The following is a 25,919-nucleotide window of genomic DNA, read 5'->3' as shown; positions in this document are numbered from 1 at the left end:
GTAGAGAAAAGCTTTTCTCCAAAGCTGTGCAGATCTCTATTCAGTGGCTTGGACTGGTGAGGAAACAACGTGTAAACTACAGGGTGCCATGGGCCAGCTGTGCTGTTTTCAATTCTGTAAAGACAAGACTGGTAGGTGATGTTTCAGATGCAGTTTTTCATTGTATCTTTTTCTTCTCTGATTGAGTGAATGTATAGAGCAGAGGGACGATTTCAGTTGTGAATCCTGTGAATGCTCTGGCTTGTATGTCCCACTGTACTTATTATTATTGTTAAAATATGTACAGGTGAGGGGATAGAAGACAGCCGTTTTCTTCAGAAACATGCTGTGCTGCACTTGTTGTCCACTTCTATCATTAAATACCAGTATCCAGCTCAGATACTGCTGTTCCGTATTTAGTGAACAGAAGAGGAAAATTGATGCTGCATTGAAGCATTGGTGCATTTCATTTGTAGAGAGAGAGAGGGAGAGAGAGAGAGAGAGAGAGAGAGAGTTATTTTTAGTTCTGAAGTGAAAACCTGCAGTACATTTTTTTTGAAAAAAGAATATCAATACTATTTCATAACAGCATAGGAAGTAAGGATGCCAGATGCTACATTTTGATAAAGAAAATCAATATATCTTGGGATGGTAATTTTGATCAGGTATTCTTTGTCTGGAAAAGCAGACATATGTTCAGGATGTAATGGTGGTGGTGAAAATTAGGAGGAGGCAAGTTCCTGAGTGGAGCTAACAAACACAGTGAATGATTGTCCTTTCGTTGTAAAATAAAATTTAAAAATACAGAAATATTGCAATAACTCTTAACTGCCACCTGCTCAGTTTCTTCTAATTGCTTACATCACAATGCATGTGACAGGCAATTTCTAACACCACAGCACAAAAATTAGAATATGCCACCGAGAAAATACATGTCAAATATCAAGAAACATACTTTCATGTTCTGGAATGAATTATCACATAAAACAGATATGGATATCAATCAGCACCAAATATGGACATTGAATTTGAGGCATTAAGACAACCAGTAGTTTGCAAGATGGATTTGCATCAGTGTTCCTATAAGAGATGGGGGGTAAAAACCAACAAAGAACCCCCTTTTCCCCAACCTCAAATAATACTAAACTGTACATATTTTCTTGAACGTTGACTTGAAAGTGCTCTTTACGTTTTTTTAAAGTTACCGTAGGATAAAACGTAGAACAGTACAGCACAGGGACAAGCCCTTTGGCCCACGATGTTGGTGACATAAATGATGCTGAGATAAACTACTTTGACTCCACATGATCTATATCCTTCCATTCCCTGCATATCCTTGATCAACTAGTTTTCTTTTTCTTTAGATTCCTCAAAACCTTTCCTATTTATTTACTTGTCCTAATGTCTTCTAATATCCACCTTCACCAGTAGCAGCTTGTTCTACACTCCCACCACCCGTTGTGTGAAAAACTTGCCGCTCAGATCCCCTTTAAACCTTCCAGCCCCCAACACACACACACACACACATCATAAATCTATGCCCTTCAGTTCTAGACTCCCCTGGGAAAATACTGTGACTACCTACTCTATCAAGAAGGGTCTCAACCCGAAACGTCACCCATTCCTTCTCGCCCGAGATGCTGCCTGACCCACTGAGTTACTCCAGCATTTTGTGTCTAACTTTGATTTAAACCAGCATCTGCAGTTTTATTTTCCTACCTACTCTAATGTTATAAACTTGAACAGGTCATCTCTCGGCCTCTTTGGCTGCAGGGAAAACAGTATGACATTGTTTTGAACATTTTTCACTCATGGTGGTCGCACAAACCTTGGGAAGTGACAATGTCCACAGTTAAAAAAATAAGGCATAAACTGAAGCAGATGCCATGAACAGCAATATATTTCTCATTTCATTGCAATAGTTTCAACTGCTGTTTTATGCCAAGTAGTTGATCAAACATAATATCTGCAGAAATTGAGTAACCAAGATTCAGGGGCAACTGAGTGAAGCTGCGATTCATGCATTGAATGTGGTTTTGTCTATAGGTTGCATCTGGCAACTTTTCTCGTGAGTGCCTCTCAGGTTTAGAAAGATAAAAAAATATTTCTTATTCAGTCATGAATGAACATGGGGATATTGTATCTATTAAGACAGAAGAGGGACCTCAAGGTGGGTAGTCCATATCTGGAATGAGCTGCTATCGAAACAGATACAATTATGACTTTCAAGAGCCATTTAGATAGATATATGGATAAGAAAGGTTAGAGATATATGGGCCAAATGCAGGCAAATGGGACAGCTCAGTATGCCAACGGGCACCATAGCCAAGGTGGTTCGAGGGGCCTGTTTCCATGCTGTACAGCTAGCTTTATGACTATAACTCCAGGAAGCTCTTCAAAGCATTCCTTGTGAATATGCAAAATTTTGTGCCAGTTTTGCGTCCAAATTAAATAGGTTGTAAAATGTATTTCAGGAAATAACACACACAGGAAGCATAATTGATCATTATTGAGTGAAATTCATCAACCAGAACTTGTACATTAAACACTTGTTTTAATGGACCTCTTTATAGCACATTTTGGTTATAGTGGACGGGCCTCTGGCCCGCACCCCAGCTGTTTAGAGTCAAAGCTTCCAAGGCCCCCCGCCCGACTCGCAAGGTGCACCAGTGAGCCCTTCCTCACACTGCATCGTGCACTTGAAGTGACTGTTGTTGCAGTTTACGTTGTAGTCCCTGGCCGGCAGCACTTTCTTTAGGCCACCGACAGGCTGCACTCGGCCACCACATGGTGCTCCCTCCCTCTCACCAGTTACTGCTTCGTCCTTTACTTTGTCCACTCAACCACTGTCACCTCCTCCGTCTCCCGTCACTCTGTCCACTCGGCCCCTCTACCCCACCCCCCCCCCCCCCCCAACCTCCAGAATCGTCAACATGCTCCACCTTGCAAGTGGCAGCTGGTGGGAGGGGGAGGGAGCTCCCATGTGCCTTGTTTTTAACAGTGGCCTGAAGAAAATGGTGTCCCCAGGGGCTATAGCGTGAGTTGCAACAACAGCCGCGTCAACTGGTGAAGAAGGGATCGCTAGTGCAGACCAGCAGCATCGGCGCCTAGTTTTCAGGTGAAAAAACACACAGTTCTGGAGTCACTCTGCAGACTGAACCAGACTGAAGAAGGATCCCAACGTCACCTATCCATGTTCTCCTAAGTCGCGGCCTGAATTACTCCAGTAGTTTGTGTCCTTTTGTATATTACCCATCATCTGCAGTTCTTTGTTTCAACTGCATACAACAATAATACCTTACTCGGTTATAACGGACAATCGGTAATAACAGACACCCACCCCCCTGTCTGGTCCATTGTACCGAGGGTTTACTGTATTGTGTTTCATAAATGTCAAAGAAACACTGTAGAATGAAGACTCTTGAAAAATAGAATTCCTGGCACCGGAAAAATATTTAATATAAGTTAAATGATTTATATGTTTTTAACTTTGAGGAATCTACTATTTTTTGTTTTGTGGGTGAAAATTGAACATGGTTGGAATAGAATGAATAGACTGAACAAGAAATAATAAACTTTGAGTGTGTGACGTTATGGCTAGAACAGCAGACAGTGAAGGCTTAGTATTCCTTTGAACATATCACAGCCCGTCCTGAGTAATTAATTTCTCTATTACTTTTAGGAATACAGATAGATTGATGAATTATTTAATGCGAAAGGTGCAAGTGGTTTATCACTCCAGTGTTGTACTGCTGTATAGTCAGAGGTTTTAACTGTTGAATGAGAAAATAAACTGAGGTGCAGTGTACTTGTTTAAAAGTTTCAATATATTGTAAATGATTTTATTGTGCTGTTCCAAGAATGGCAAGGAGTTTTACGGTTGTCCTAAACAACATTTCTCTGCAACCAACGTCACCAAAAAAAACCAGTTCATTTATGGCATTGAGTGTTTCTGAGATACTAAGTGCAGAATGGTTCCTGTGTTTGTCCCATTATTTCAAGATTAATTTGCATGAAGAAATTTGACAAATACTTCAATGTAAAAGGTGTGCAGCTATTTGAAATAGATTTTTAAAAGTTCTCCCAAAATTTGAGGTACCTAACAGTTTGCAAACTGGCATTGGAAATCTACAAAACTATTGTTCTCAATCTTATACTTATGATGGTTGAAGTGTCTCATCAATTTCAAAGAATACTAATGTAAGATACTAATGTAATTTATCGGGATTTAAAATGGAAACATTGAGTTGTTACTTTTTTAGATAGTTATGAGATCGATCAATGACTGCTCGCTTTTACATTTTCCTACTTATTAAACAATAATGTCAACTCTATTTTTACAAAATATCTCTTTCAATATGGAGTTGCTACATAAATGGATTAGTTCTAACTAGCTTTACAGTCTTCTGGGAAAATACTGATTTTGGTATATGTTTGATTTTTAGTTATACACATCTTCCATTTAGTGATTACAGAGGTTAGCTGATATCAGTGTAAACCAGCATGGATTATGGGTTGTGTAAAGTTAAATATTACCTTTCTTTATAAGCATAGCAGATCGTGTCTCCTTGACTACTCCTAAGAATTACTTCATGATAGTTTTATTTTATATGCACTCTTATTAAAACATTCCTTTCTATAAATATACAGTGCTGTACAAGCATTGAAATTGTAAAATATTTTTGACACAAAAAAGCCGTTCTATTCAGTGGTTTAACACTGTAAGCAGCCTTCATCTTGTGTCTTCTAAGTCCGCACATTTTAGGTGATAACATGAAATATAATTTATTCCCCAATTCATATTCTTCTCCCCTTGAAATAAAAAGAAATATGAAGTATCTTTAAAAATATTCAGTTAGAAAATGGATCACAGAGTCATGTTTTTGTGCACAAAGTAGTTCAATTTCAGTATAAAGGAAAATTGGGAACCATCTGCAAGTTGCACAATTGTCCAATTTTTCTTCTATGCCCTTCTGCCTCTTGTATGCCAATACATATAAAGGATCAAGGAGAACTGCTATTGAATGACACTTCCACAACTTAAACCCCATCCACTCGCTCCCCGCACTACCAGATCCGCCCCATGTTTCCACAGGTTTGGATGCTAACCCTTATACCAAATGCTCTATCAGTTTTCTGGGTTGACAGCTACCCGTCCACTCCTCGCCATCAACCAACCTTTTGATCCACGACCCTCTGTCTCGCCACTGGCATCTCTTCCTTACCACCAAACACTCCTTCTCCTACAATTTACTGCCTTCCTCCTGTATTTTACACAGCACTGACTGACTACATTGTAAGATGTGTTCTTCCAATGTCGCTGAATAGCTCCAGTGATGAGACTTTTTAAAACAGCTAATAAAGAATTAAACAATTCAACAATTGGTAAAATCAGTCAAAACGTAAATGAATTGAAAAGCGCATTCAATGTTATTTTTGTTATATTAATACTGATGAAAATAAAGTATAAACAAAGCAAACCACTGACCTCAGTGTACAATTTTACTGAAAGTCGGTGAATGAACCCTTTCAAATGAACAGGGGAGTGTTGAATGCTAAAACCAAGAGGTATTACATATTTGAGCCATACCTGAATGGTATCAATTTAAAGACTATGTAATGATCTGGAGTTTTATTAAAATATCTGTAATAACCAGGAAAGGGAATTTGTGATTGCGAAGGGAATTAAATCAGAGGGATACTGCAAATAGCAAAAAACAAAATGATCGCCGAGCCTGTGTTTGGTCTCGCCGGTGTAGAGAAATTGACATCTAGAGCAGCGGATACAATAGATGAGGTTGGAGGAGGTGCAGGTGAACCTCTGTCTACCCTGGAAAGACTGTTTGGGTCCTTGGATGGTCGAGGGGGGAGGTAAAGGGACAGGTGTTGCATCTCCTGCGGTGGCAGGGGAAAGTGCCCGGGAGGGGGTGGTTTGGGTAGGAAGGGACGAGTGGACCAGGGAGTTACGGAGGGAACGGTCTCTGCGGACCGCAGAAAGGGGAGGAGATGGGAAGATGTGGCCAGTAGTGGGGTCCCATTGGAGGTGACGGAATTGTTGGCGGATGATTTGTTGGATACGCTGGCTGATGGGGTGGAAGGCGAGGACAAGGGGGATTCCATCCTTGTTACGAGTGAGGGGAGGGGGAGCAAGAGCGGAGCTGTGGGATATAGAGGATGCCCTAGTAAGGGCCTCATCTATAATGGGAGAGGGGAAGCCCCATTTCCAGAAGAATGCGGACATCTCTGATATTCTAGTGTGGAACACCCCATCCCGGGCGCAGATGCAGCGTAGACAGAGGAATTGGGAGTAGGGGATAGACTTTTTGCAGGGGACCAGGTGGGAAGAAGTGTAGTCCAGATAGCTGTGCGAGTCAGTAGGTTTGTAGTAGATGTCCGTCACTAGTCTATCTCCTGTGATGGAGATGATGAGGTCCAGAAATGGTAGGGAGATGTCAGAGATAGTCCAAGTATATTTAAGAGCAGGATGGAAATTGGTGGTGAAGTGTATGAAGTCAATGAGTTCTGCATGGGTACAAGAGGTAGCACCAATGCAGTCGTCATTGTAGCGGAGGTAGAGTTCGGGGATGGGGCCGGTGTACGTCTGGAACAGGGATTGTTCGACGTACCTGACAAAGAGGCAGGCATAGCTAGGGCCCATGCGAGTGCCCATAGCTACGCCTCTGGTTTGGAGGAAGTGGGAGGAGTCAACGGAGAAGTTGTTAAGGGTAAGAACCAGCTCTGCTAGGCGGAGGAGGGTGTTAGTAGATGGGGATTGGCTGGTTCTACGGTCGAGGAAGAAACGGAGGGCTTCAAGACCATCCTTGAGGGGGATGGAAGTGTAGAGTGACTAGACATCCATGGTAAAGATGAGGGAGTGGGGGCCTGGAAACCGGAAGTTATCGAGGAGACTGAGAACATGTGAGGTGTCTTGGACGTAGGTGGGAAGGGATTTGACCAGGGGGGATAGGATGGAGGTAGGTGGAAATAAGTTCAGTGGGACATGAATAGGCAGAAACAATGGGTCTGCCAGGACAGTTCTGTTTATGGATTTTAGGTAGTAGGTAAAATCGGGCCGTGCAGGGCTGGGGATCGATAAGGTTGGAGGCATTAGGGGGGAGAGCGCCGGAATTGGTGAGGTTAGTGATGGTGTTGATGATTAAAGTCTGGTGCTCGTCGGTGGGGTCATGGTCCAAGGATAAGTAGGAGGAGGTGTCCGAGAGTTGTCGTCTGGCCTCGGTCCGGTAGAGGTCAGCACGCCAGACTACCACAGCACCTCCCTTGTCAGCGGGTTTGCTGACTAAGTCAGGGTTGTTGCAGAGTAAGTGGAGGGCTGTACGTTTAGGGGAGAGGTTAGAGTGAGTCAGGGGAATGGAGAATTTGAGGCGGTTAATGTCCCGCCGGCAGTTGGAGATGAAAAGTTCTAGTGAGGGTAGTTGACCAACAGGGGTCCAATAGGAGGGGGTCCGCTGGAGACGGGAGAAGGGGTCATTACTGGATAGCATATTGGAGTGAATGGACAGGTGCCATTCCAGGTTAGGACCACTCTTCAGAGAGATTGATGTAAGGGGGAGAAAGCTAGAAAAGAGAGATGGGTGGGAGACAAAGCTTGGCAAGTGATAGATAGATATGGGGTTCATTGGCAGATCTATGGACTATGTGATAAAGGATGAAAAGGAGACAAAAGTGTATCAGTAAGAAATGGAGGAGTGAAATGTGAAGCCAAAGGGAGGTATATGGGTGGAAAGAGGGAGGGGAAGGGGAGGGAATAAAAGGGAACTCTGGAACTTAGGGGCGGGAGATAAACATATTAAGAAGGGGAAAAGAGCAGGGTGACTGGGATGGTGGGAGCATTGTCTGCACACCAGGGTTTGGGGGTGGGAGAAGGGAAAAAGGGAGCATATGCAGTATTACTTGAAATTGGAGAAATCGATGTTAACACCGTTGCTTTGTAAGCTACCCAAGACGAATATGAGCAGCTGTTCTTCCAGTTTGCATGCAGCCTCACTCTGACAATGGAAGGGACCAAGGACAGGAAGGTCAGAGTGAGAATGCGAAAGGGAGTTAAAATGGTTTGCAAAACTTGGTGAGTGAAGCATAAGTGCCTGACTAAACGGTCGCCAAGATCATGCTTGATTTTGCCAAAGTTCACCACTTGACAAAGGTTCCTGTGCCCTTCTTCCAATGTCATCCACTGCATTTGGTGCTCTCGACGTGGCCTCCTTTGTGTTGGTGAGACCAACCAATATATATTGCTTCACTTGCACCTTTACCAAAGTCGTCCTCTGCATTTGGTGCTCCCGATGTGGTTTCCCTCACATCAACAAGACCAAGCGTAGACTGGGCGACTCCTTTAGCAAATATATGTTCTGGTTCCCTTCCTCAAAGGAGAGTTCAAATAGCCTTCCCATAGTAAAACTTGTCTTAAAGTCTTTTATAAGGGTGAGAACAGAATTGAGGTGTAACTGAGTAATAACAGAAAACATAAAAGGAAGGTTAACCTTTTATGGCCTTTTAGCAGTAGGATGATAACTGGCTAAATGCATAAGTTCCAGCAATAATAGCCATAGTGGTTAATGTTGGACCAGTAGTGTATGCAACAAGTATTAATCAGGTGCTGCATGTGGAATTTACTGCTGAGGAGAGGAGGCATAGATCAGCAATTAGTAGAGATTAAATAAGTACATAAACAGTAAATCCCCCGAAACTGGCATCGACATTTACAGAATTAAAATTTCAGCTGAGCAGGACACCCGCTTGTACTACTGGCTTTATCCTTTTCAGAGAGTCAGCAAGATTGACAACCTAAATGCACAGATCTTCTAACAGAAACCAAAAAAATAGCAATTGTGGTTTTGTAAACAATTAGCAATAGGACCATCAGAAGTAGATATTCAATATCAGATAGTGCAAAGCAACGTTAGATTGGGAAGTAAGGAATGACCGATGTTAAGCAGATCCTGTGCAACTGGGTTTAGATGCAGAATAAAGATATGGATAGAAGAAATTAAAATTTGAATGTGATTTAATGGTAAAGTGAACGGATGATTCTGCAATTGAACTCGGGTCTCTGGCGCTGTAAGGCAGCGACTTTAACACTGTGCCACCGTGTTCGTCACAGGTATTTACCTGTGAAGGTAGATAAATCTCCAAGACATGATCATTTATACCCTGGCTGAGATATATGAATTACCATTAGACACGGGTGAAGTGCTGGAAGGCTGGAGGGTGGTTAATGTTTTGCTTCTATTTAAGAAGGGCTGCAAAGAAAAACCTGAGAACTGTAGACCAATGAGCCAGACATCTGTGGCAGGAAATTTACTGGAGAGAATTCTTAGATATATATGCATTTGGAAAACGGGATGATTAGGGATAGTCAGCATCAATTTTATGCTAGGTAGATTGTGACTCAGGAATTTGATAGTGTTTTGAAGAAGTAACCAAGAAGATTAATGATGGCTTGGGTATAGATGTACTCAATATGGACTTTGATAGGATTCTGTATGTTGCTGTTGAAGGTTAGATCACATGGGATTCAGGGGGAGGGGGCAAAATTGGCTTCATGGTAGAAAGCAATTGGTGGTGGTGGAAGGTTGATTTTTGGACTGGAGGCCTGTGACTAGTGGTGTGCTTCAGAGATTAGCCCTGGGTGTTATGGGAATAGCGCACTCTGTGGTGCAGTACCGGGGATATATTACCCATGAGGCAGTAGCCGAGGAGATCCTGAATTAAAATGGCTGAACCCAAGACTCGAGTGTAAAGCTTCTGTTAATTAGTTGTGTAGCTGTCATGGAGCAGGTTACAGAAAGGAAACACACTAACAAAACATGGCGTCAGATCGGGGCCTGTTTCAGGATTAGTCGAGAGGACGACAGCAGACGACGTTTGTGAGTAATTACTGCCGAGAGACGACTGTGCGGCCTACATTGTTTCCATCGATAGAGGGGCGGGTTTATTGCGGCTCTTGGCAGCTCATTGCGGTTTCAGAGAGTTGAAGGATTCACTGATACGTGATAGAATAATATGCGGCATAAGGGATGACATGCGGCGGGAAAGACTTCTCCGAGAAACCTTACTTGACTTAGAAAAGTGTGTGAAGGCATGCCAGGCTTCGGTGCTGGCCAAGGCCAGAGTTGATGTCCTGGTAGGGGACCAGCGACAAGATGTCTGTGCAGTGAGGCAGGAGGGGAAACGGTACCAGCCAACCATAGAGTGCAAATACTGTGGATACAAACATGAGAGAAAGAGGGAGAAATGTCTGGCATATGGCAGGGAGTGTTTCAAATGCCATCAGAAAGATGATTTCACCTCACAATGCACGGAAAAGCAGGGGCAGCAGAAAAAAGAAAAGAAAGGGAAAAAACCTGTGCATGCAGTGGTGGAAGTGGAGAGTTCCAGTGATGAGTATGATGACAGTCAAGAGGATGATGAAATTCACACAATGGAACTGCAACCAGAAGCAGTAAAAGCAGAAAGTGTGCACAGGGTTGAAGAGACTCAATTCCCAAAGAAAATATTTGCGACCATGATGCTGAAAGGGAGCCACATGTAACATCATTCCCAAGATGTATGCAAAGGATGTGGATGAAACCAAGCAAGTATTGTCCATGTACAACAATACGACAGTGGTGCCTCTTGGGAAAAGCAAGGTGAGACTGGTGAACCCAAAGAATGGAAGGAAATACAAAGTAGAGTTTGTAGTCCTGGAGGAAGGCTGCATTCCAATCCTGGGAAGCAGGGCAGCCCAGCAGATGGGGCTCATCTCAGTGTGTAAAGAGAACATAATGACACTGAATGGCAGTGAAATCCCTCTGAGCAAGGAAAGATTGATAGCGGAGTATGCTGATGTGTTTGAAGGGACAGGTAAATTTGAGGGCAAGTACCATTTGCTGGTAGCTGACAGCATAACGCCAGTGATCCATCCACCACGAAGAGTCCCTGTAGCCTTACGGAATAAGCTGAAAGAGGAGTTAGGCAGACTAACAGAAGCGAAAATAATTGCCCCAGTACAGACCCACACACCATGGGTATCCAGCCTTGTGTGTGTAGAAAAGCCCAATGGGAAATTGAGAGTGTGTTTAGACCTGAGGGATCTGAACAAGGGGCTTAAAAGAAGTCATTACCCAATGACGACGATCGAAGATGTCCTCACCGACCTGAATGATGCCAAGGTCTTTAGCACGTTTGATGCCAAGAATGGGTTTTGGCATGTGGAACTGGATGAGGAGAGTTCTCAGTTTACGACATTTAACACACCATATGGTAGATATAGGTGGAGACGCATGCTGTTTGGTCTGTCCACGGCCCCTGAAGAGTTCCAGCGACGACAGAACCAAGTACTGGAGGGCCTGGAAGGAGTGAGGTCTGTTGCTGACGACATCCTAGTGTTTGGGAAAGGAAAAACGGCAGAGGAAGCAGAAAGAGACCATGACAGGAAGGTTAAAGCTCTGATGGAGAGATGTCGTGACCGTCACCTGAAGCTGAACATAGAGAAGGCAAAGCTGAAGGTGAAGGAAGTCACTTTCATAGGACGTAAAGTCTCTGCTGCAGGTCTGAAATCAGATCCAGGGAAGGTAGAAGCAGTGCTACAGATGCCTAACCCAAAGGATGTCCAAGGAGTTCAACGATTTATTGGCTTTGTTAACTACTTGAGCAAATTCCTTCCTGGATTAAGCGATCTATGTGAACCGCTATGCAAGCTGACACAGAAGGATGTAGTTTGGTGGTGGGCACAGGTGCATGACAGGGCAGTGATGGACATAAAGAAGCTAGTAACTGCAGTGAATCATGAGAAATATTTTATCTCCCAGCATGTACAGATACCTAAACACAAGTCGGCGGCAGAGAAACTGAAGGCGGGAAATACACAAGCTTATCTCCTCACTACATTTACTGCTGGCTCCAGTTGCAAACCTGAGTTTTCGAGTGATCTGTGCAAGGCATTCATTGATGCTGGAATTCCACTGTGGAAATTGGAAAACAAATCTCTCAGAGGTTTTTTAGAGAAATACACAGAGGAACATATACCGAGCGAGTCATCATTACAGAAAAATTATGTTGACTGCAACTTCAACATTGTTGTGTAGAAAATTAGAGATGAGGTTGCATGCAACAAAATATGGATCTCAATAGACGAGACAACTGATGTTGTGGGGAGGTATGTTGCCAATGTGGTCATCGGTACACTGGAGGCATGTCAACCATCAAAGGAGTATTTGTCAACATCGGAAGTATTGGAGAAGTCAAACAGCTCAACTATTGCTCAGTTGTTTACATCTTTACTTGCTGTACTTTGGCCAGGTATAAACACGAGAATGTTCTCCTGTTTGTGACTGATGCAGCTCCATACATGAAAAAAGCTGCTCGTGCTCTTAAAGTTTTATTCCCCAAAATATTTCATTTGACTTGCTTAGCTCACGGACTCCATAGAATTGCCGAGCACATACGTAGCTTGTTTCCAAATGTCGATCGCCTGGTTTCCAATGTCAAGAAAATCTTCCTCAAAGCACCGTCAAAGCACCGTGTGCAGTTGTTCAAGGAAATGGCACCCGAGATTCCACTACCTCCTCAGCCTGTTTTGACTAGGTGGGGTACATGGCTCTCTGCTCTACTCTATTATGCTGCAAATTTTGAAAAGATAAAATAAATCGTCAACTGTTTTGAAGAAGAATCTGCTGCAGTCAGGATCGCCAGTGAAATCATGCAGAAAAAATCCCTCCACTGCGATCTTAGACAATAGACAATAGATAATAGGTGCAGGAGGAGGCCATTCGGCCCTTCGTGTCAGCACCGCCATTCAATGTGATCATGGCTGATCATTTTCAATCAGTACCCCGTTCCTGCCTTCTCCCCATACACCTGACTCCGCTATCCTTAAGAGCTCTATCTAGCTCTCTCTTGAATGCATTCAGAGAATTGGCCTCCACTGCCTTCTGAGGCAGAGAATTCCACAGATTCACAACTCTCTGACTGAAAAAGTTTTTCCTCATCTCAGTTCTAAATGGCCTACCCCTTATTCTTAAACTGTGGCCCCTTGTTCTGGACTCCCCCAACATTGGGAACATGTTTCCTGCCTCTAACGTGTCCAACCCCTTAATAATCTTATACGTTTCGATAAGATCTCCTCTCATCCTTCTAAATTCCAGTGTATACAAGCCTAGTCGCTCCAGTCTTTCAACATATGACAGTCCCGCCATTCCGGGAATTAACCTAGTAAACCTACGCTGCACGCCCTCAATAGCAAGAATTGTTTATTGTGCAATCTTGTGTTTATTGCTTCCAATTTTGCAAACTTCCCACAAGCTATCATTTCCCTTGAGAAACGTGGCGAAACATTTGTGAATAACTTGCAGGTTTCCAACAAAGTAACTGACGATATTCATAAAGTTCCTGGCGATGTAGGTAAAGACATACAAGGAAAATGTGAGAGAGTGATTTTAGGTAACAAAGATCTTGAAAAAATACAAAACATAGCTAAAGTTCTTAAAGGTAGTTGTTATGCACAAGATATCGACATGAATATACAGTCTGTACCTTGTTTCGGGTATGCACCAGTGACCTCAGCTGGGGTAGAAATAAGTTTTTCACAACTGAAGCATATTCTGTCTGACAGACGGCATAGTTTAACACCATATAATTTGAGAAAAAATGCTAGTAATTATGTGTAACCAGGCAACTTTGGTCATTTAATGTAGTATAGCTTTATTTTATCATTTTTAACCATATTTTGGTGGTGGAAATACATGCCTTTTTATGCCTTTTTTTTGTCAATAAATGCTTTTTTCGTGCCTTTTTTGTAATTTTATTATGCCTATTTGCCTACCTATTTCAGAGATTTTTAGCGCCTAAACATCCTGGCTCTACTCACTACAAAGGCTGGGACATCTTGATGCAGCTGTACAAGTCGTCAGAGCACAGTGTGCGGTTCTGGTCACCTAGGAAGGATGACATTAACTTAGAAATGAAGCTGAAAAGATTTGCTCAGATGTTATCTGGACTTGTGGGCTTGATTTATAAGGAGAGGCTGTATAATTGCAGAACTTTTTTGGAACGTAGGACACTGAGGGGGACCTTACTGATGTGTACAAAATAATGAGGGTCTTGGATAAAGTGAACGCTCAGTCTTTTTCCCAGGGTAGAAGATTCTAAAACTAGACGGGGTGGTCTTAAGGTAAAAGAGGAGAGATTTAAGAAAGACCTCAGCAACATTTTCACTTAGTCTAAAATTAGCTGCCTGAGGTATCTATGTATAGAAGCGGATACAATTATGATTTTTTTATGAAAGCATTTGGACAGATTTATGTACAGAAAAGGTTTACAGGGATATGGACCAAATGCAGGCAAATAGACTAGCCCAGTTTGCCACCTTGATCAGCATGGAAAAGATGGGCCAAAGGGCCTGTTTTTCCATGCTGTATAGCTCTAAGATTCTACATGTGATATAAAATAGTCAATTTTCAACAGTCTGAGGAGAATAAACATCCAGGTGAAAAAAATCAGTATAGGCTTGATGCTGTCGATAAAATGGTGTGGTTTTGAGATCAGGGAAATTGTCATCATTTGATATAGATGTAAAAACATAGTAATAGCTATTACAAAGAATTATGATGAAATAAACTACCAATATCATGGGAAATCATGGTGGAGCATATAGAAGAATAAAACCACCATCCTAAGTAGTTTGACATGAGAGAAATCATTTACACCAGTCACCTAAAGCTTGACAGTTTGCACTCTTTCTTTTTATAGTCTTTTAATTATGGTATTTAGCAAATTGCTTTTGGATCGTTTTATCGGTATCTCTTCTGCTCTCAAAAACATACTAGTCTGACTGGGATGTAGGCACTTCTACAACAAAAAGGATATTCTTCATGTGTGAGCTGAGACAGTGAGTCTCATCAGACTGTGTATCCAAGGACCACACAGTCTGAAGAAGGGTTTCGACCCGAAACGTCACCCATTCCTTCTCTCCAGAGATGCTGCCTGTCCCGCTGAGTTACTCCAGCATTTTGTGTCTACCTTTGATTTAAACCAGCATCTGCAGTACTTTCCACCACACCCCATCAAATCCATTCCTGTTTTTATTCAGATTCCAGCCTTGAGTGTAAATTTATCAGAGCAATTTTAAAACGCAAAATTTATGGTGTTGAGGAAAAAATGTTAAAAAATACAATAATTTCAAACCTAAACCCATTGTCCATAAGTATTAAAAACCTTTAGTAAGGCTGCATATGCTCAGGACTTTAGCTCGCTTCTAGTTTAATGTTGGCGTGCCTCATTGCCAATGTCCCGGGAAACCTGGAGCCCGAGGAAGGCAAAGGCTGATAATGGAAGGTAAATGCTCATGCAACATTGTTTGTGGGGATAGGCACAAAATACTGGAGTAAGTCAGGGGGTCAGGCAGCAGCTCTGGAGAAAAGGAATAGGTGATGTTTCGAGTCGAGACCCTTCTTCAGACATTTAGACGATCGTGGCGTCTAGGAGGGACTATAACCCCATATGCTCCCTTGCTGGTCACCCCAACAATTAAGCGACATACAACCTGGCTTCAATGTCTGCTCCATCCCCAACATGTCCTTGCCCGCTTGCCATTTACTCTATTGTCCTTCCTCGTTATCCCCCATTGTGTGAATTTTCACCTCTCTCGTCATGCTCTTTGAAGCCTTGTCATCTTCTTTCTTCCCCAATGTCTCCAGGCACATCCATTGACATCTCTACTGAGTGTTCTGATATTTCCACTGACTTTACCCTACCCCAAACTCCTCACTCCAGTCATTGTCCTCTTCAGACCCATGATATCTCTCAGCCTCACTCCCCTCCCCATTCAACTCGAAACATCACCTATTCCTTTTAGGGTACCATTAGGATTGAAAAGTCATTCTGTTGTTGGGTTGTAACCTTCCCTGTGAAGGTTACAACCCAACAACAGAATTATTTTTCAATCGAGTGGACGATATCCAGGAAATGAAAATCCAAAATGATTAGTCACATCTTGCTGTTAAATTCAGCAAAACCTAATGGTACCCTAACCACCCTACAGTTACCTCCTACTGCCACCTCATCGCACACTATCCTTCTTTATCTCACCAACACATATTGCCTGGGCACAAAGCTTTAAATTGTCCCTCCAAACCTATCTGTTTCACCACACTTCGTAAAACCTACCTCTTTGTTCAAGCTTTCTTTCACCTGTTCTAAAAGGTGATTCAGGGTCACACCATTTGATAGCACACCTGTGAGGTAGCTTGGATATTGTCATACCTTAAAGATGCAATATAAATATTGTTGTTCACCGACTAATGCTTCTGCCTGTAGTCTGTTCCATTATGACACTCCTCCACTATTATGACACATCCTTGCTCATGGGTCTTTATGTGATCACATAATCATCAACAACACTGAAGGAGGCCATCTGGCCCATTGAGTCCATGCAGCCTCTGATCAGAGGTAGACACAAAATGCTGGAGTAACTCAGCGGGTCAGGCAGCATCTCGGGAGAGAAGGAATGGATGACGTTTTGGGTCGAGACTCTTCTTCAGATTGATGGTTTCGGGTCGAGACCCTTCTTCAGACTGATGGTTTCGGGTCGAGACCCTTCTTCAGACTGATGGTTTTGGGTCGAGACCCTTCTTCAGACTGATGGTTTCGGGTCGAGACCCTTCTTCAGACTGATGGTTTCGGGTTGAGACCCTTCTTCAGACTGATGGTTTCGGGTCGAGACCCTTCTTCAGACTGCCTCAGAACAGACCTGGTCCAGTCCAAATCTTCCCTTGTTTTATTCCCTTGTAAACCTGTAAATATATTAGTCCGTAGAGTGTTTACTGAATGAGGACTGTCAACGATTCTACATTTGAATGAGGCATTAATGTAAGCCACCCTCTTAGAGGCATGTAAGATGTTTCATGGCATTGTATGAAGAAGGATGTTCTCCCAGATGTTTAATGTTCAAACTAAGTGACAAGCACAAGTTATCTGATTATTTATCCAATCTGAAATTATGTGATTTAAAGACTGAATGCAAGGACTGCTATCACCATATATTATTGCTTATGAAAAATCCTTGGAGTGACCTGAAAGCTGCTATGTATCTCTTCAGAGTAACACCGCATTGATGGAAGTACTTTCAAAGCAACGGTACCTTTTACGTGGTTCGACCTTATCACCATAGGCCATGCAAATAGTAGGCCATTCAGCCCCTTTACAACTTGCATCATTGATTAGGGTCATGGCTCCCCTGATTCCTCAAGACCACTTTCCTGCCCTTTCCCCATAGCCCTTGATTCCCTCAATGATTGGAAATCTATTTAGCTCACGAATAAGTATACCCAAGATTCTCCCCCCACAGTTCATTGTGGCAGGTTACAAAGACACACAGCCTGCAGAGAAGAAATTCTTCCTCATATCAGTCAAAAATGGTGTCTCTTTATTCTGAAACCATGCCTCTGGTTCTGGACTCGCTCATGAGCGGAAACATCTTCTGAGCAGTTATTCTGTGTCAGCCTCTAAGAATCATAAATGTTTTAATATGATTGCTTCTCATTTTACTAAACTCCAGTGAGCAATATTCCAAACTGTCTAACCTTTCCTCTGAGAACAACTTCTCCTTACCCGAGATCATCCTAGTGAACCTTCTCTGAATCACCTCCAGTGAAATAACACCTTTTCTTAAATAAAGGAAAGCTAGATGTAGTCTTCTTGGTACCTTGTACAGTTGCAGTAAAACCTGTACATTTATATATAAAATTCCTTGAAATAGGACAACCTTTCCAATAGCCTTCCCTATTCCCTGCTGCACCAATGTGGTTCTTGCCAGTGTGAGGTCACACATAAATTGGAGGAACAGCACCTCATATTCTACCTGGGTTGTGTGCAACCCAAAGGTATGAACATTGAATTCTTCAATCTAAAATAAAATCCTTTCCCACTCCCCCATCCCACCCTTTTCCTTTGCCCCACCCCACTCAGGAGCATTTTCGTAAAATGTGTTGGAGTGGATGCAGGGAGAATGAGAAAGACCGTAACTAGAGGTGGCAGATATCAGATTGCCAGCAAGAAATCCAAAGGGAATTCAAGAGAATTTTGTTTTATCCAAACAGTGCTGAAAATGTGGATCTCACAGCCACAATGAGTAGTTGAAGCATAGGGTTTGGATTGAGATGTGTTGGTATCAGTTTGGATACATATGTGTGTGGCTAGACAAGCATATGTGGAAGAACAGAATTACATATAGTTTGTCCTTTGTAATCATATGCACATAAGTGTACATACGATTACAATCTGCACACGTTTCTGGAAACATATACTGGAATGTTCATTTACTTTTAGAAATTTTCTCCCAGAGTGAAATATGATGGTAACCAATATGAACCATTGACCAAGCAGTTCCTGTCATTTGCCACTCTTTCAAACAAAATGTGAGTGTTGAATGGGATGGTGTCATTCACTCTGCACTCCTCGCGTGTCGCAGGGGAACTTGGATCATGTTGTCCTGGTTGTTTAGTTACTTTTGGGATAGTATGGTCTTAAAACTGCAGCACTTTGTTCAGAGCACTGCTAGAAAAATTAATTGTATAGGAAGGAACTTCAGGTGCAGGTTTACACCGAAGATAGACACAAAATGCTGGAGTAACTCAGCCTCAGGAGAGAATGAATGGGTGACGTTTCGGGTCTGAAGAGGGATCTCGACCCAAAATGTCACCCATTTCTTCTCATGAGTTACTCCAGTATTTTGTGTCTAGCTTAGAAAAATTAATTGTTTTCCTTCATTCTGTGGCCTTCCCCTACTGTTCTTTCTAAAATGGTCCCCTGAATGCATCCAAGTGACTGTAGTCAATGCATGTATTCTGACACAATCGATCTTCCCTTTCAGTGCTGATTCCTCGCCACTCATTTGTTCCCTGCCCCCCCCCCCCCCCCCCAATCCTACAGCAGTCAAATGATCTGTAAACCTCTGTCTATCCTTCAAATTTGCAACACCTAGATAATTTGCAACAATTTGTTCTTTTTACCGTACCACCGACTATACAAAAATCACTTGGCTTTCAATCCACTAACTCTTCATTTCTCAAATCTCATTATAATTTCACGATTCTATCTCTTCTATATTTTTCACAACTTCTCTCTAGCCCCAGCACATATCGGTTTGTATTTGTCACACACAGTCAATTTGTCTGAAGTCTGAAGAAGGGTCTCGACCCGAAATGTCCCCCTTTCCTACTACCCAGTGATGCTGCCTGTCCCGCTGAGTTACCCCGCCCTTTGGTGTCTATCTTCAGTGTAAACCAGCATCTGCAGTTCCTTCCTACACAATTTGAATTACACCGATTAATTTCCTTGGCCAATCAAAAATCAACAACAAAATCCAATTTTATGGAGAAACACTGTTTTGAGTCCGAGGCCATTAGATATCAACTGATATACCACAGAAGCAGACTGCTACTGATAATGTGTATAATGAAAAAAAATCTAATCACAATTAATAATATGAGGTATCAGATCTTTGTCTTTGTAATTTATGACAGCATCTGAACTCCTTGTACTAAAATTATTATTGGATACACAATAATTTATGTAACATTCAGGTTAAACAATTCTTACAATGTAGATCTCATTGAAAACAAAGCTACCTTCACACAACTTTGAAATATATTTTCCTTCTAAAGTTCTGCATTGAAATATTTTTTGACCATGTTATTTATTATTTCATAAACGAATTTACTGTCAATTATAAGGTTAGTAAAGAGTGATAAATTTCCTGTGAAGTATGAATCTAATTTAAAGCATGAGCATGACATTTACTGAATAGTGTAGTAAGCTATCAGCCAGTCCACATGGAGAGCAGTGAGATCTTCAAAGATTCATGACTTCTGCACACATGACTGCCATTCCTTTAAAAAACTACATTTTGCATTGAAATGTGAACTTCAAAACTGAATCGCAGTGATGAATATTGTTCTTATCTGTCTGAAGCCACTATAGTACTTTTAGAAAATGTTTATCCGTTGTCAATCTTGCTTTTAATTTTGGAATTATGTCAATTAAAATGAAAACTACTTGGTTTTCTGACCCTTTCTGGGAAGTGGTAATATCGTTTCCATCTCTGGTTTAGAATTTGAACAAATTGTTGTAGTACAATTGTACACTTGATCCCTGTGGACGTTTGTGCTGTTTCCCTTTTGAACAAGCAACCAAAAAGTAGAGATGTTAGTTCTGTGTTTGAATAATTTGGTGTGTGTAAATATGCACCGTGGCTTCTTGGGTTTATAGTTACAATAATAAACCCTATTTTGGATTCCATAGGAATATTTCCATATTCCATGGGAATATTTAATTTACTGCATTGTTTTTAAATATTTTGGTGTAAAAATGTTAAATGCAGATCGCCTACTTGCCAATCCTTTATGGAGTTATAACCAACATTTACAATGAACACAGAAAAAAAATTGGTTTACTTCCTGTCGGCCTCTCTTTTCAGGATGTGAAGAACAATTCATATAACCATGTAAAAAAGATCCAGCTTTTTAATGAAGTTTTGCTGTAAACTCATGCTGTTGATCTCAATCTCTAATATTTGCCCAGACACGGCTATGTTTTCAATGTTGGTCAATTGAATGTATTTTGATTAATATTTGCTAAACATTTTGAAGATTGGAGTAGTTTATGTATTGACCTTTTCCACCTGGAGCCAAGCCTTAAAGTGCTCCAGGCAAATGGGATGAATTCTATAGAAATAGAATTACATTGATTGACATCCTCCCAGTAGCAGAGCGACCAGAACTGTACAAAGTACTCCAAATGTGGCCTGTCGAACATATGGTAGAACAACAAGACAACCCAACACCTGTATTCAATGCCCTGACCGATGAAAGCAAGTGTGCCAAATGCTTTCTTCACCACCTTCCCTACCTTGGTCACCACTTTCAAGGAGCTGTGTACCTGCATTCCCCATGTCTCTCTGTTCTACTATGCCCCTCTGGGTTCTACCATTTACTGTCCTGCCTTGCTTTATCTTAGCAAAACGCAACACCTCACATTTATTTGAATTAAATTCCATCTGCCATTCCTCAGCCCTTTGGCTCAGTTGATCTAAATTCTGTTGTAATCTTTGATAACCTTCTTCACTATCCACTGTACCACCACTTTTAATATCATTACAAACTCACTAACCACGCTACCCTACATTCTTATCCAAATATAAATAACTAGCAATAATGAAACAATCCCTGTAGCACACCACTTGTGAGTGACCTCCAGTCGGGAAAACAACTCATTACCACCAACCTCACCACCAATCTGTCTCCTATCTTCAAGCCAATTGTGTCCAATTGGCCAGCTTGCTTCAACAGAAAGTTGAGCATGTAAATTAATCCACCAATAAGAATTGTCTTATGCTTTCATTACAAATGAAAGTACCTGAGGATGTTTTACCATTTTTTAAAAATCATATATAAATGCAAGTTGTTGACTGAACATGGTAAAACTTTTGGTATGTTCAATGAGAAGGTGTTACCTGATCTGTTTTGTTTGTTGTGGTGTGTAGGAAGAAAGAATCAGAATGAACCTGATGAGGAGGAACTGATCAGTCTAAGTAAACGGCTAGTGGAGACCGCTGTGATTAAGGCTGTACATCAGTACCTGGAGGAAACACAATCTAAAGCAAAACTGAACACAAATGAGCAGAAAATCAGCTCAAAATGGTTTAAGGACACTGACCCAAACAATGGAAACAAGAAATGAAAAAGTTACATTTTAAAACAGGTGTTTAGTGTGTGCAGAGAGTATTTTTATGAGTACACGTGATCATTGTCTCAAGTGTTCAGTGCACCAAGGATGAAAAAGCTGAGGAAAAATAATACACTACAATGGAGGAAAATCAAGACCTTCACAGTTTATTCATCCGAGGTTCTCCAACGCAACGTCTGAAGGAAAGAGTGATCGTCTTCTCAATGCTTGTGTACGGACGTCAAAAGTGATGAAAGGGTCTCGAGTACCTGAAAATATTGATTTGATTTTTCTTCAAAGCACCAGTTTCATTGATTTAGTTTGTACAACTGTTTTTTTCTTATTATTGTAGTGCAAAAATAGTGATTCATAATAGAAAAGAATAAATCTAAAATGATTGAGAATAGAGAATAAGCAAAACTGATTGAACTGTTGAAATAAGCTATGTGAATTTATTCATTTCACAAAATTGTTACATGTAAGCTGAACCTTCTAGTGCACACGGACATTACGTATTTATTTATAATTACAGTTGCGCTGTAAAAACAATCTATATTTCTTTTGAATCTTTAGTTTGAAATTGTAGAATTAAATGAACTTTTGTAAAATGAAACACATTTTTATCTTTTCTTCTTCAGGAAAAAAACGTGATTCAGACGTAATTAGGAATGCTCTGCAGAAAGAAACCAAAGCAGTACAGAGCAAACTTAATCAGATAAAAGAACTATTGTCGCATCCAGGGACACAAATGCGAATACAGAGGGAAATGGCTGTAAAAAGCATTACAGAGGGAAATGGCTGTAAAAAGAAGCAATGATCAGGAGGATCTAACTGTCAACATTGATTCTTATGACTTGTAAAATGAAAACAAAGTACAGTAATAAAATCTCAGAGGAAATGAGAATTGAGGTCACCTAAATTCAACAAGTTTCTTATAATTATTTTGTACATCAGCTATTTCAGTTGGAAAGTTCAGTATTACTTTATTGAAATTCAATCAACATGTAATTTAGCTATGAATCCATTTTTATTGCATTTATATAATACATAGATAGGGCGGCACGGTAGCGCAGCGGTAGATTTGCTGCTTTACAGCGAATGCAGCGCCGGAGACTCAGGTTCGATCCTGACTACGGGTGCTGCACTGTAAGGAGTTTGTACGTCCTCCCCGTGACCTGCGTGGGTTTTCTCCGAGATCTTCGGTTTCCTCCCACACTCCAAAGACGTACAGGTATGTAGGTTAATTGACTGGGTAAATGTAAAAAATTGTCCCTAGTGGGTGTAGGATAGTGTTAATGTGCGGGGATCGCTGGGCGGCGCGGACTTGGTGGGCCGAAAAGGCCTGTTTCTGCCCTGTATATATATGATATGATGATATGATATGTGAAATGTATATCTATCTCCCCTCCTCCATTATAGATGAGGCTCTCACTAGGGTCTCTTCTACATCCAGCAGCTCCGCTCTTGCTCCCCATCCCCACACTCGCAACAAGGACAGGATCCCCCTCGTTCTCACCTTCCACCCCACCAGCCAGCGGATCCAACATATTATCCACCAACATTTCCGTCACCTACAACAGGACCCCACCACTGGCCATATCTTCCCATCCCCTCCCCTCTCTGCGTTCCGCAGAGACCGTTCCCTCCGCAACTCCCTGGTCCACTCGTCCCTTCCTACCCAAACCACCCTAACCCCGGGCACTTTCCCTTGCAACCGCACGAGATGCAACACCTGTCCCTTTACCTCCCCCCTCAACTCCATCAAAGGACCCAAACATTCTTTCCAGGTGAGACAGAGGTTCACCTGCACCTCCTCCAACCTCATCTATTGCATCCGCTGCTCTAGATGTCAACTTATCTATATCGGCGAAACCAAGCGCAGGCTCGGCGATCGCTTCGCTGAACACCTGCGCTCGGTCCGCATTAACGCAACTGATCTCCCGGTGGCCCAGCACTTTAACTCCCCCTCCCATTCCCAGTCTGACCTCTCTGTCATGGGCCTCCTCCAGTGCCATGGTGAGGCCCGCCGGAAGTTGGAGGAGCAGCACCTCATATTTCGCCTGGGCAGTTTGCGGCCCGGTGGTATGAACGTCGACTTCTCCAACTTCAGATAGCTCCTCTGTCCCTCCCTTCCCCTCCTCCTTCCCAGATCTCCCTCTATCTTCCTGTCTCCACCTATATCCTTCCTTTGTCCCACCCCCGACATCAGTCTGAAGAAGGGTCTCGACCCGAAACGTCACCCATTCCTTCTCTCCCGAGATGCTGCCTGACCTGCTGAGTTACTCCAGCATTTTGTGAATAAATCGATTTGTACCAGCATCTGCAGTTATTTTCTTATATATCTATCTACTTATATACTGATTGAATTTTCCAAATATTATTAACTTGAATACGTCCATTCCCGCTGGTGAACAGGCAACAATTAGTTTACTGATGTCAATGAGAGATTGAACTGTCAACTGGGGAAAGCAGCATTTAGTTGAATTGACTAAATAAATTAGACCTGCACAGGTATTTGGGAAGAAATGTTCAAAAGACTATTTAATTTGCATTTGCTTTAGACTAATTTGCATTGCTAAATTAGATTGGATGATGATTAAATGAATAGGTCTCAGATCTTTAACTCATCATATACAATCTCTCAAGCACAGTCAATTAAATTTCCAGCAATGAGTCACAAATGGATTTTACCACTCAAGACTGTCTGAAGCACATTATTTGCCTCATTTGTATTTGTGCAGTTTATATTCTAACATTCATGAACAATCCAAGCAACTATGGGAAAAGCTGGAGCAAAGCAACCCTTTCAAGACCCCATGCAATTACCAAATACAAAATTGAGAACTAACTTCTGATATTCAATTAGAATCTTAGATTTTCATTCATTTATTTGGGGGGGGGGTGTTATTTGAACATTTAAATTATACCTTCACAAAAATCATTAATTTGAATTGCAGCATGCTTTTATCCCATGTTAACATTGATTTTGTTATTCATGGACACTAAATATTTTCGATTACATGGTGTGAATTTTTGCATATTGATTTTATACGTTTATACAAATGAATTGACCCACAGTAAAATTGCCATTAGCCAAAGTCACTATGCTGCTAATTAAAAGAAGATAGGATTAAACTGCAGTTTGAATTTAAGCAAATATGTATTCCAATGGGCCTTTGAAGATCAATTGCATTTGTAAGGAGCAGCAGCGCACGAGTGCGCATTTTATGCTCAGAGCTTCAGAAAATACTTTTAAATGCTACGACCAACCCGCCTCCAGCCCGGGCGGCCGCCAATGGTGGAGTGGAGGAGGGGGGAGAGTCCTGTCCTGTCCCGTCCCAGTGTGGGGATGTTCAGTGGTAGACAGAGGTGGCTCTCCCACTGTTGCTGAGCCGCTGGACTCTGGGCGGCATGGGGAAGATGCTGAGCCGACCGGGGAGAGGAGGGGGGGATGGGGGAGCCGAGGGCAGGCCCAGCGCCGGGCCCAGGCCTCACCGCCACCGTTGCTGCTGCCGCCTTTCTTCTTGGCCCAACTCAGGCTCGCGGTTACCCAGTCACATCCATGCCCAGGCTCTGGCTACTTCCCCCGGCACCAGGCCTGGCTCTCCCGCACCCAAGAGACAGGCGGCCGAGCCCTGCTCAACGGTCCCCAACTGCGCAGGCGCGGACCCGTTTGTTCTGCGCAAGCGCGAATGCGGCGGCCATCTTATGTAAGTAATATTGTTGCATGTATACATCACACGTGGTTTTTTAGACTGTAAAATGTGAATAACTTTAAAAATATAACACCGATATTAATGAAACCTCTTACATAGGACCATGGGACAACGGTGAGTAAGATGGGCCTAAAATTGTGGCGCTATCGTGTACTGTTTTGGCTGTAGTTCAGGAACAAGTGAACAAATGAAAGTTTTAGTATATAGATTATTGATATTACTTTGAGAATAGTAAGCAATTCACATGTATGATTTATCACATTGATTAGAGCACTGTGATTCATATTTCATTTATTTTCACTACAAGCGCTTTTCTACTTTAAAGTCAATTTGCATAAGTCAAGGGAATAATGGCTTAAAGAGCCGGGCAAAGATGCATGAATCAACTGGTTTATGGGATCTCTTGACAGCTATTAATGCATAGACACTGGTCAAAGTAGGCCAGCTGAACATTTCAGGGTGGGGAGCGGCACTAAACCAACACCTGACTGAATTAAATGCACATGA

General features: G+C 42.0%; 1 protein-coding gene across 1 annotated transcript in view; it reads left to right on the top strand.

Moving 5' to 3' along the window:
• The window catches only part of akap7 (A kinase (PRKA) anchor protein 7), a 79,728-nt gene extending 57,293 nt beyond the window's left edge, over positions 1–22,435 (top strand). Inside the window, exon 7 of the mRNA XM_078400051.1 lies at positions 21,515–22,435. Coding sequence (XP_078256177.1) covers positions 21,515–21,711 — 197 coding nt within the window. The 3' untranslated portion in view covers positions 21,712–22,435. The remainder of the gene's footprint in view (positions 1–21,514) is intronic.
• Positions 22,436–25,919: the final 3,484 nt, after the last annotated feature.

Source organism: Rhinoraja longicauda, chromosome 5 (assembly GCF_053455715.1).
Source record: "Rhinoraja longicauda isolate Sanriku21f chromosome 5, sRhiLon1.1, whole genome shotgun sequence".
Classification (NCBI taxonomy): domain Eukaryota; kingdom Metazoa; phylum Chordata; class Chondrichthyes; order Rajiformes; family Arhynchobatidae; genus Rhinoraja; species Rhinoraja longicauda.
This window is presented reverse-complemented; position numbering and strand designations above follow the sequence as displayed.